At 39.7% G+C, this 12732-nt stretch overlaps 1 protein-coding gene across 13 annotated transcripts in view; it reads left to right on the forward strand.

The window, feature by feature from the left end:
* The first annotated feature begins 7096 nt into the window (after nt 1-7096).
* The window catches only part of msi1a (musashi RNA binding protein 1a), a 330671-nt gene continuing 325035 nt past the window's right edge, over nt 7097-12732 (forward strand). For 8 of the 13 annotated variants that reach the window (XM_036961345.2, XM_036961349.2, XM_036961347.2 and 5 more), the window contains exons 1-4: nt 7102-7321; nt 7652-7692; nt 7987-8068; nt 8633-8717. In XM_036961345.2, the coding sequence (XP_036817240.1) occupies nt 7257-7321; nt 7652-7692; nt 7987-8068; nt 8633-8717 (273 nt within the window). In that variant the 5' untranslated portion in view covers nt 7102-7256. Of the gene's footprint in view, nt 7322-7651; nt 7693-7986; nt 8069-8632; nt 8718-12732 lie in introns of all 13 variants that reach the window. The other 5 variants (XM_036961343.2, XM_090218795.1, XM_036961340.2 and 2 more) reach the window with 1 other exon arrangement.

Here is a 12732-nt window from a genome sequence, read left to right on the forward strand (position 1 = left end):
GGGAGTCTGATGATTGTGTTGATGTGAGCCATAACTATCCTTTCAAAGCATTTCATGGCTACAGATGTGAGTGCCACGGGGTGATAGTCATTAAGGGAAAGGGGATACCTAGTCAGTTGTACAACTGAATGCATTCAACTGAAATGTCTCTTACGCATTTAACCCAATAAGACCGGTTACTTTGACATTCTTGGGCACGGGGACTATGGTGGTCTGCTTGAAGCATGCAGGTATTATAGACTGGGTCAGGGAGAGGATGAAAATGTCAATAAAGACACTTGCCAGCTGGTCAGCACATTCTCTGAGTACACGTCCTGGTAATCCGTCTGGCCCGCGGCCTTGTGAATGCTAACCAGTTTAAAGGTCTTACATTGGCTATGGAGAACGAGATCACACAGTCTTCTGGAAAAGCTGGTGCTCTCATGCATCGTTCAGTGTTGCTTGCCTTGAAGTGAGCTTAGAAGGAATTTAGCTCATCTGGTAAGCTCGCGTCACTCCAGATGTTGTATTTATTTCTTTATGATTTTGTGATTGCACATAAAGGAAGATAGTTCCTACATCTTGTGTCCTTTCTGTCATCCTGTGAACCCTGTTCATTGCTGCTCGTAGCTATATCTGTAAGTGATATTTCATATCTTCATATGAAATACCACTTACAAATATAGCTGCGAGCAGTAAGAAGTAAGGTCTTTAATTTAGGATAAGCAGGATATATCTGACATGATTGTCCGTGTGTAGGCTATTTTGGACAGAAATGGGTTTTACTGCTCACAATAGCGCACATTCCAAAATGATTGCTAAGAGTTAGTTTTAATGAGCCGATAGAAAAACTATACTATCACTACCTCAGGGTGAGAAATTAACCCACTAGTAATAATCAGTCATTTGAGGTTATTTCCATATCTATACAGTGTATACTCACATCGATTTAACACTAGCCTTTCACAGGCAATAGATCATGCCTTTTGAAGATGTACCGTGCAGTGCTGTTTAAGGGAGCTGCCAGCCAGGTAGTATCTATCTCAAAGAGGTCAGTACACTCTGAACAAGCTCCTTTTTGCCTCTCTCTATGAGGTGGCAATGTGAAAGCAAGAGGCCTCTCTAGGTAAAGACTCATGAATTACAAAAAGTGTTCTGCCCTTTGACTCTGGCTGCCAGGGAACTGTTCTTCCTCCTTTACAGAGGAGCAGTGAGGTGGTGCACTGCTGACTGGTTAAGTACAGTACTCCAACAAAGAAGAATAAGTGATTCTCTCTCTGCACAGGGGCTGGGCAAGAAGAGTGGTGCAGAATAAAGAGCAGCTGGGTGACTGACACCTAAAATAATTCAGCTCTGGTTACAAGCAGAATGAGGAGAGCAGAGGGAGTTGGACAGAATGGGTCAGTAGACATCACTAGTTGTGGTGGTGGCTCTTTCTTGGAATTCTGTAATAATGTTGTTGTCATGGTAATTTAGTGACTCATTCATTTAGTTTTGGACCAGTATCTGTCATCCTATCACCTCGTGTGATATCTGTCTCAGAGAAAGGCCTAGAGCAAAACCTAATAGATTAGGGCGTAGAGTCACAAATACCTTCTTTATTCTGCTTCCTGCATTGTGAGTGCTGTCAATTGATAGCAGCATCTTGATAGTGGGATCTTCCATTGACAACAGAGGCCTCGGCTGAGACATGTGAAATGGCCACAAGATGGTGTAAGAAGTCAGAAGATCAGCCGTAGATAGTGTGTTTCCGACAGCCCAGATATTGCTATGCAAAGAGCTGTTGCTGTCTAGGAACATGATGAGCTTCCAGATCCATTGAAGTCCCAGTCCTAGTCCCAGGCGAGGGAAAGAGTTTGGTCTTTTGGATCCACACAAACAGCACATATACTGTATGGTCGATGTAACAGCATAGATAGTCCAAATAATATATATATTTCCGAGCACACCGGCTGGATGCAATTGAATATTATGAGCTCATTCATGTTGCCCATAAATCAAAGCCAAAATTTTGCCTATTGTACCTCTTAAACATATTTGTGATTTAACCTTTACCCCGGAATTAATGCCACTTAGGCATCTTTTCCGTGGGTTTGTGCCAGGCTACGTAGGGTGGCAGTTCTCATTGAGTTGCAGTTACAGTCTGTCCATAAGTGGGACCTGTCACTGTGAAAGGTCTACTGGGACTGACAAGTCACCCATGAAGACAGCTTAACAACACAGTAGCAAAGCAAAGCCTAGAGATGTCAGTCAACAGGATGGAACAAGTGGCACTTAGCCTACTATAGAATTATAAGTGTGCAGACACAGAAAATGAATATTGATACACAATAACTGAGTGAATAAATGTATATTAAGATAATAACAAACATCAGGTAACCAAAATGAGCATATATGAAAATATTTTGTGTGTTTTTGTAGTTCAAGTATGCGGGTGCTCAACACCATTTGATCTACTAATGTGTCTTGGAGAGTATTACAAAGTAGTGCGGATAGCCTACCTGCTCATGCAGGGGTCTCTCTCTCTACCAGCTGGTGAGAGAAGCTGTGTCTTTGATGCTCAGACCCATATGTTTTGATGAAAGTTCATTAGAATGAAAGCTCACAGCTTTTGTTTTAAGGCTTTTCTTGGTGTGCCAGGTAAAAAAACACACAAAAAACAGGAAGTATTTTTATTAAACTGAATGTGCCAGTGTGTGTGTGACTGTGTGTGGCTGTCACTGCACTAAAGTTGTTGGCAGCAACAGGCATCGGACAACGCTGACACATCACACTGTAACCAAAACAAAACATAATGCAACCAGTCGACAAAGGCAAAGTAATGTGATACTGCTCTGGGCATGGAGAGCTTTTTTCATTAGCAAATTATATGTGTTTTAATTAGTAACAAATAAAAACAGATAGGGGTTTTGTCCACTTGTGGAAATCTTTCAACATTTAATGAAGACACATAAAAACAAAACAGGATCTTTGCCATGCAATCAGCCGACGTGAAATGATCAGTCTGCATTTTAACAGGATGGAAGGAAAATACACTTGGGATCTGTTCACATGGGGAATTCTGTTCTAACATGTCTTGTTTTTCTTGGTGTTAATTGAGCAGACAAAACATAAACCGCTGCAGCACACTAATCTGCTATATTTTACCCATGTCAGTTTGGTCAGCAATATGTTACTATTTGGACACTAATATGTCAGTTTGGTCAGCAATATGTTACTATTTGGACACTAATATGTCAGTTTGGTCAGCAATGTGTTACTATTTGGACACTAATATGTCAGTTTGGTCAGCAATGTGTTACTATTTGGACACTAATATGTCAGTTTGGTCAGCAATGTGTTACTAATTGGACACTAATATGTCAGTTTGGTCAGCAATGTGTTACTATTTGGACACTAATATGTCAGTTTGGTCAGCAATGTGTTACTATTTGGACACTAATATGTCAGTTTGGTCAGCAATATGTTACTATTTGGACACTAATATGTCAGTTTGGTCAGCAATGTGTTACTATTTGGACACTAATATGTCAGTTTGGTCAGCAATGTGTTACTATTTGGACACTAATATGTCAGTTTGGTCAGCAATATGTTACTATTTGGACACTAATATGTCAGTTTGGTCAGCAATATGTTACTATTTGGCCAGTAATATGTCAGTTTGGCCAGTAATATGTCAGTTTGGACACTAATATGTCAGTTTGGTCAGTAATATGTCAGTTTGGTCAGTAATATGTCAGTTTGGCCAGTAATATGTCAGTTTGATCAGTAATGTGTCAGTTTGGCCAGTAACTTGTCAGTTTGGCCAGTAATATGTATGTGGTAAAAGGGTTTATTTCTCTGCTTAGCGGGTTTCTCATTCTCATTGGAATATCTGTCTGCCAGGCTATGACAATCCCAAACCATTACATTTATCAGGAGCTGACTTCTAAATGGTATGATATACTATAGATCTGGGGCAGGACAATGGAGTGGAAGACAATAGCATACTATGCTGCTCATTCTCCCACATAGAAGGAACTCTCTCAAACGTTGTGTTGCTTACCTAGTATCATGCAGCCTTGTGAGGACTAGGACTAGTTAGGACTAGGACTAGTTAGGACTAGGCAACATGTTGCTCATTACTTGTAACTACTAAATTACTAATTAGCAAGAAATGATCAAATGTTGAACCAATCAAATGTTGTTATTTGTCACTTATCAGCAGGTATTATATTATATTTATTAGTAACATTGTGGTTACCACACAGTAATCAGAATAGCGACTTGGTTTATTTTCCTTTCCAGTTCATTGTCTTTAGAGAAGCATCTGGTGGTAATATTGCACTGCATACATGGTGATTTAAATGATAGCAGTTGAATATGTTGTCTACAGTCGGTTTTAACAGATTCAGAGGCCACTGCAAAATGTGTAGAGAAATGAAGTGACTCCTCCAAGACCCCAGTTGGTTAATGAAGTCACAGTTTGTCATTTCCTATTATCTTTGGTTTTGATAATGCTACAGTCTCCTCTCCTCTCCTCCACTCATCTTCCCAAGAAGAGAAAGTCTTGGGGGATCCTCTTATCTCCGTTACTTGGTGTGATCTGTGAAAATTGCCTCTTTACAATACATTCTAATAGCAGCACCAATTTGTCAGAGATCCCTGGGGCTCCAGGAGGCTCCAACTAACTCCAGTCTGTCAGGTCTGTTGCTTTATTTCATTCTGTTCCATCCGTGTTAAAGCCCTCCACCAGTAAACCTGTCCTCTCTGTATCTGAGGTAATCAATGCACACATTTGTGTGTGTCGCTCTTCAGATAATGTTGACTCACTGATTGAGGAGCTGGCTATTATTTGCTCACCACAGCTGTGTACAGCTCCAGATCAGGTTCGTAGATGGCAGGTTGTACATTGTAAGCTTTAAACCAAATAGTTTAAAATTAATTTAATAACATACTTAAAGATTACTTAAAGCATAAGAAGTGTAGTTGATCGATATCAAGATAAACGCTGTGTTTTATGATAAATGTAAGTAATATATGGCATATTGTTGTGGAAGTGACCATAGACTCCTGCTATAATAAACTGAGCATGTGTGAAAATGAGAAGTCCTTTTAAAGATGTCAAATCACAGGTTGTTGATGGCTGGAGACATTTCTATACAGTGATAAACATACAGTAGAGCTATACTGTTCTGACTCTCTCTTTTTTAATAACCCGATTATATCTAACAACAATGTTAGGGCTCTGTCTCCATTGTGTTGTATCCTCATGTCCTCTGGTCCTGTCCTCTTCCCACCTCTGTCCCTCATGTGGTTCTGTAAGTATTCTTAGGTTGATTATTATGTTGCATGTTGTGAGGAGAGAACATCATTTAAGGAGAGGAAATGCTTTTTTTACCCACATGTAGCCATTTAATTGTGTGAAGGTTTATCAAATAGATATTTGGTATTTGGGCAGAACTTTATTTTATGATGCTTGTTTAATAATTGGATGATGCCCTAGCACCCTAAATAACGTATGATAGTCATTAAGTAATGTTCTTGTTACTGTTAATGATATAATTATAAAAAATGGTGTAGCTTGAATTACAGCAAGCTCCGCTTAATTTAAAATGTCATTATAAACTTCATGAAAGTTAAATAGGCAAGTAGAGGTGATGTTTTTTTGTGTGTGAAATTTGAAGATCATTTTTACAATGAGCACTGTCTGCTCCATAATGATTATGAAGCCATGGACCTAGATTTTAGCATGTAGCTTTAATACTGAAACCAACCTTGTCTGTCTGTGAGCAGCCTCAGATGCAGATGCAAACATGAAATTCCAACAGGTGCAACCGAGTAAGCAGTCATTAGATTGTAAAGTTGAAATGTCAACAACAACAAAAAGCTCCTCAGCAAATATTGTTTTCCTGTCTTGCCAACTGGAATCTATCCATCAACAATTCATTCATCCCTTAATGTCAATCATCTGCAATGAATACAAAATAACATTACACTGTCACCTAAATGATTGCGTGAGGTGAACTATGATTTTGGTTGCAGCATAGGATTTTGTTGTGCGCTCACATTGAATTTCTGAGTAAAAAGTAACCAACTGCTAGGGGAGGAAGGGGCCCAGTGGTGCCTCTCTCTGTGTAGTTAGCCAACAGTAAGACAGCTCCTAAGTGTTAGCTAGCCAGTGAGGTGAAACCGCAAGCCTCCACATGCCAATCAATCGGTCAGATTTAAGTCGACTTTGCCAAGTCTTTGGCTTGATGTGTGCAGCCTTTATTTCATGTGGTTTGAAAGCTCTACTTAAGGGAGAAAAACACAAATAAAGAAGTGGGGAAACAAAATATTGATGACCTGTCAATGGGCCCTCTTCTTCCACCCCTGTCTGTCTCTGTGTCAGTCTCTTCTTTCTTTCTTTCTTTCTTTCTTTCTTTCTTTCTTTCTTTCTTTCTTTCTTTCTTTCTTTCTTTCTTTCTTTCTCTCTCTATCTCCTATAGGAAGTGAGATTTGTTAAGCTACCCATCAAGCTGCAGAGAACTGATCTGGTGTTTTATGTCAAATTCACAGATGTTACAGAGGACTGAGTGACCATCTGAAATATATTCCAGTATCATGATAATCTATGAAATAGCCTATATCAGGCAAGGACACATACATTCTGTGTAAAGGAATATAACATGTTGTTAGCATGCTCTATAGTTTTCCACCTACTAACTTCACAGTTATGGTGGCATAGTAGAGAAAAGGTTACCCTAAAATGTTGTAGCAAATCATCTGTCAATTGCATTAACCAAATTTATTTAATGCACGCTGCATGCACGCATGCACACACGCACACACACACACACACACACACACACACACACACACACACACACACACACACACACACACACAGAGACATAGTAATATAGGAGTTGCTACAGTAACAATTGTTGTTAAATATTAAAATGTTACAGTAATGTTAAATTTTTATTGGTATATCTTTAATCTAATTGTTCCTTTGCTCCACACACGCACAAACTCATGCACGCGCCCACGTACACGCACACACACACACACACACAAATCTAGTTAGGGTCATCTGTATATGGGCGGGGAATGCTTAATGACGTCAATTGAATTGGTTAGGTGACGAGCCCTTACCCCGCCCCATGTGGGTCGAGGGAGGGAGGGGGACACAGGCTGAGCTGATCCCACGTGTGACGCTTGCATTCCCGGCTCAGTAAAATTCTCTTTAGCGTGCTTCGGTGTAGCGTTGTGCCGCCTGTCTTCGTTAGTTACTGGCTATAGTTGGGTTAGCTATGGAGGGAGACGGGAGCCAAGCCACATCTGGAGGAAGCCCTAATGATTCGCAACACGACCCGGGGTAAGACTGCGAACAGCACTGACACTTTTATCGTTATACATTGTATCAATATTGCCCGGCTTATCAAAGCACTGACATTGATGTTGCCTTCCGGATGTAGTCAACTACACCTTTGTTTGATTATATTAGCAAACGGCCTGCCCCTTTTTTCTATAGCAATAGCTCGCTGGGCTTGAAAACTAGAGCTCTCTTGCTGCTGCTCTGCCTACGTTTTGTTCGCTTTCTGTCGCTATATCAAGTAGTTAGCTAGAGCTAGCCAAGTAGTTAGCTACACGTCAAAATGGCCGATCTGACATCTGGACTCACTTCTGCTGTGTTTTCCCCTTACAGTAAAATGTTTATCGGTGGTCTCAGCTGGCAAACTTCACCAGGTAAGGAAATAATTTGCGGACTACAGTGTGGCATTGTCGGGTTGTGTTTTGTAGTAGCCGAGGCTGCCGGAGCTAGTTGCAACGTCTGATTCTGTGTGTGTGTGTGTGTGTGTGTACGTACCTACTTCAGTGCGCGCAAGGTTATTTTTATTTGATATCATTTGAAGTCCTCTATTCGACCCCTATGTGCATACTAGTAACTAGAGGCATTTAAAGCTCATACATATAGTCTTTTCTATATTTGACAGAAGAATGAAAACGACCAGTAACCTCCCGTTTGTGTTTCTTTTGCAGACAGCCTTAGAGACTATTTTACTAAATTCGGGGAAATCAGAGAATGTATGGTGATGAGAGATCCAACGACAAAACGCTCCAGGTAATTAGCTAATATATCCACCCTGTGTTTGCAATTGTATTAATTGTGGTTTTGCAGTGTCCTTATGATTACGCAAAATCAGTTAGCAAGCAAGCAGCCATTTATTTTTGTCGCACGTCGAGCTTTTACAAGCGATTGAATCAGAGCTTTGCAAAGGTAACGCAATTTGACATTGACCACCACTAAAGATATAATACTGGTGGATCTTTGAATATGCCTGAAAATATGGGAAATAATTAATGACACTTCATTCACATGATTCTTTGTGCAGCATTAAAAGGAAATTGCATTTATATTTAAGAAATAATTGAATATGATATTATGAAAGTTCAACTATTTTGATATCAAGTAGCCTATGGATACACCAACATAGCCAACTTTGGTAAATATTTGTTACAATGTAACATTTGGCTGCATTATATTTGTTAGGCTACAATGTAGCCTGCCATTTGGCTTTATTGTTTGTATCAATGTAACAGCTGTAGTTATACATACAACTGACTGATAGGCTGTTTGACCACTCTCCTGCACCACTGACTCAGTGTTCCTTGTTTATTTTCACAGGGGCTTTGGATTCGTTACTTACGTAGATGCTGCCAGTGTAGATAACGTCTTAGCTCAGCCACATCACGAATTAGACTCAAAAACGGTATGTCTCCTCTCTTCTGTCACTTTAAGTGTTTGTGCTTTTGTGACCCACCTGCCTGGCATGATTGACTATGTCGTATTGAGTTGTATTTTACGGAGTTGTGATATGTTATTTGAATTAGTCACACTCACAGCCACATGCAATAAGTAGCCTAGCTAATTATGTGTTCTGGGCATTGCCCACCACCTCCCCCCAGAAATGACAAGACCTTCTGCTAAACCTTTCTTTACCATTGAGGGCCATAGTACATAAAGTCATTTGAGCACTGATGGCAACTGCAAAGCTTTCTGTCCGCAACATCTGAGTGTTTTGAGATGGGGAGCAATTTAATTGTTAAATCTGCATATTATATAAAGTGATTGTCATTCTGTATTTGTTTTCTGTGAAAATTCATTCCCAGCTGTCTTTATAGATTTTAGTATGCTATATATGCATTGTTGTATGTTTTTGTTTTTCATGCACCGTAGTCAATCATCAGGCATTTTCTGTTTACAAAATGTAGTTCTAAATAAATGTGTTTTTTAAAAAGCACCCCACCTTGAGTTAGCTTTAATTTTTCATCCTCCCAAGTCTGTTGTCTGCATATTATCCACTTCCTCTGTCTGCATATTATCCACTTTCTCTGTCTGCATATTATCCACTTCCCCTCTGTCTGCATATTATCCACTTCCCCTCTGTCTGCATATTATCCACTTCCCCTCTGTCTGCATATTATCCACTTCCCCTCTGTCTGCATATTATCCACTTCCCCTCTGTCTGCATATTATCCACTTCCCCTCTGTCTGCATATTATCCACTTCCCCTCTGTCTGCATATTATCCACTTCCCCTCTGTCTGCATATTATCCACTTCCCCTCTGTCTGCATATTATCCACTTCCCCTCTGTCTGCATATTATCCACTTCCTCTCTGTCTGCATATTATCCACTTCCTCTCTGTCTGCATATTATCCACTTCCTCTCTGTCTGCATATTATCCACTTCCTCTCTGTCTGCATATTATCCACTTTCCTCTGTCTGCATATTATCCACTTCCTCTCTGTCTGCATATTATCCACTTCCTCTCTGTCTGCATATTATCCACTTCCTCTCTGTCTGCATATTATCCACTTCCTCTCTGTCTGCATATTATCCACTTCCTCTCTGTCTGCATATTATCCACTTCCTCTCTCACTGCAAGTCTGCTAAAGTGCACACATTCCCACAACCTGACCCATTTGAAATAACAAACCCAAGACTAACTGTTATCCCCAGAGAAAGGCATAAAATATTGTTACATTTATTGTTGCAGTATATTGATTTTCTGAATGTATGGCTGGATCAAAGGATGCTGGTGGAGGTGCTATAGGAGGACTGCCTCATTGTCATGGCTGGGATGGAATAAATATAACGGTATCAAACATATGGCAACTACATGTTCTACTCCGTTCCATTCAAACCATTACAATGAGCCCATGCTATAGCTCTTCCCACCAGCCTTCTCTGATATTGGATAGCTTAAAACTGACACTCGAATTAAGTTTCATGTTTCTCTGAAGGTGAGTTAGTCAGAGTAATGCATTGACTGCAAAAAAATGGTATTGTGATGATTCGCCCTGCATTTAGTGTTTCATTTTCCATATGGGTCAGTTTTCTTGTTCTTGCTGATTCTCGTGCTACTCTGTTGGTTAATTTGGATTGGAATGCCCATCTGGCATTCTTTATGTAGCATGCAAATACATGGTAGTTACATAGGCAGGTACATTGTAATGTGTGTGACCTGTTTGAAATGAGAATACACTGACATTTTTTTTTTTTTTTACATGCATTAACGGTACATTTGCAAACCAACTTAAATGTGTTTGCAAAATAACTTCTCCACTTTTCATATCACTTAACTCAATTTGTGAGTTCATAAAATCTATGAAATTGTGCATGACACTAACCTTACAGTAGTTTTAGGTTAAGTAATACTGTGTAGCTACACTGTAACTGCCTATGTAACTACCATGTAAAGATGTATGGTAATGTGGGACCAAAAATACTGATTCATTGTAAAGTCACACCGTACTCATGTTCTGTATGTGGTTGTTGTAGTGTACGCCCTAACTTAGCTGTGTGAGTGAGTGCTCAAAGGGCTTGTTCTTTAGGAGCGGTGGAGTCTGTATTGTCCTCAAGGACTCACACCAACTGCTCTGACATTGCCAGAAGCTTTAGGTTTATGAAACAGATAGCTGAAGATGGAAAAGGAAATGCCTGTAACTTTCCACATGTCACTTCTGGAAAACTACACTGATATTATTTTAAATGCGCACTTCTATGTATTTTGTAGCCTAATGAATTGTTTATAATACAGGGATTTTTATGATTGCAGATTTGAATGTAATGTTGAGATGAATTAGTACACCTCTAGTTTCAGCCCAGCAAAGGAAGTAGACACACACACACACACACACACACACACACACACACACACACACACACCCTAACTCTCACACACACACACTCCCTAACTCTCAATGTGTACCTTAAAGTGTGCTTTGATGCAATCTCTCCCCTCTTCTTTCTGGACCTGCGTCTACATAGGCTTATTTGAAAACGGCTAATGACATTATCTATGCATTAAGGGACCAAGAGTAGAGTCTTTTGAGGATCTACTGCTTGTTTGGTATAATGTAATAGAGGCAACATTGAGCTGCCAACTCACCTCTGTGCCTTGGGAGGTGTTCTACATTAAAGTGCTGAAATGCAGTGTGAAATGGAGGAGAGTCACATCTCACCTTAAAGGTCCAATGCAGCTGTTTTTATCTCAATATCAAATCAATTCTGAGTAAAAATTAAGTACCTTACTGTGATTATTTCAAATAAAAATGTGTCAAAAATAAACAAAAATAGCTTCTTAGCAGATAGCAATTTTAATTAATAATTTTGCTAGGTTGTCTAGGAGTGGTCTGATTGGGAGGGGGAAACTGAAAATGTGCTGTTATTGACAGAGGTTTGGAACGCTTATTGGTCTATTAAGTAATTTACTGCCTGGTGATGCCAAAACTCCTGACCAAAACAGGCAGAAATTTCAGGCGGTCTTTTCAAACAGCTCTTACACTAAAAGGGCATCAGCATGATCATTTTCCCAGAATTATTCCTACCTCAGTGTGGAAGCGAAAATAAAACACACTGCCGGGTGAGGCTGGGCTGGAAAATTCAAGTCCGTGCAACAAAGACAGTTTGGTTTGTCTGCATGGGGAATTCAATGCTACTGTGTGTTTTGTCCTTTCATCAGGATACAATCAGTATATATTCCTTTAACATTCAGTCTACATGAATCCCTATTAGAATAGCATATCCTTGCAAAATGCCCTTAAACCCTAATTAATTGTACAACGTTAACTTGTTACTAGTTTTAGTAAAGAGTTACTTCACAGGTACACGAGCAGTTAGCATTATTTCAATTGGAGATGCCTTTTTTTTACATTGTGGCACATGTATTTCCCTCGATTGGATACGCCAAGGCTGCGGCACGTACTGCATGTACATACTGCATGTACTTGACATGCATCATGCTTTATGTAAGCCTTTACAACATGGAAATAAAGACTTGGGGTTGAATAATGCTCAGTGTCTGTCGACGATAGGATTTCTGCTGATGTCATTTGTGAAAACAATCTCTTGTAGACTAAACACTTTTCTGGCTAAAACATTCCACACTCTGCTAATGCATTCAGACAGCTGAATTCAGACAGTCACTTTTTAACAGCGTCTATTTTTGTCCGTCACACACTGACAGCTCTCTCTGTTACATTTCCCTCTGTTCTTACTTTTTTTAAAAGCAATTGACAAGCTCTCAACCTACTTTATGCACAATATTCCACTAATGGTCTTTTCCCCCTTTAGCTATGTGGCCTTAAAGATGAAAATGTGAAAGGAGAAATCCTTTGTTCACAGGAAGAGTGAATGTTGGTGTTGTATTCAACCTTACTGTGACAAATGGAAAATGTGTCTTGAATGTCCTGGCTGTTTTAATGCACTGACTGTCCCGTT

The sequence above is a fragment of the Oncorhynchus mykiss genome, chromosome 24 (genome assembly GCF_057628025.1).
Source record: "Oncorhynchus mykiss isolate SJ-2025 chromosome 24, ASM5762802v1, whole genome shotgun sequence".
In the NCBI taxonomy this organism is placed as follows: domain Eukaryota; kingdom Metazoa; phylum Chordata; class Actinopteri; order Salmoniformes; family Salmonidae; genus Oncorhynchus; species Oncorhynchus mykiss.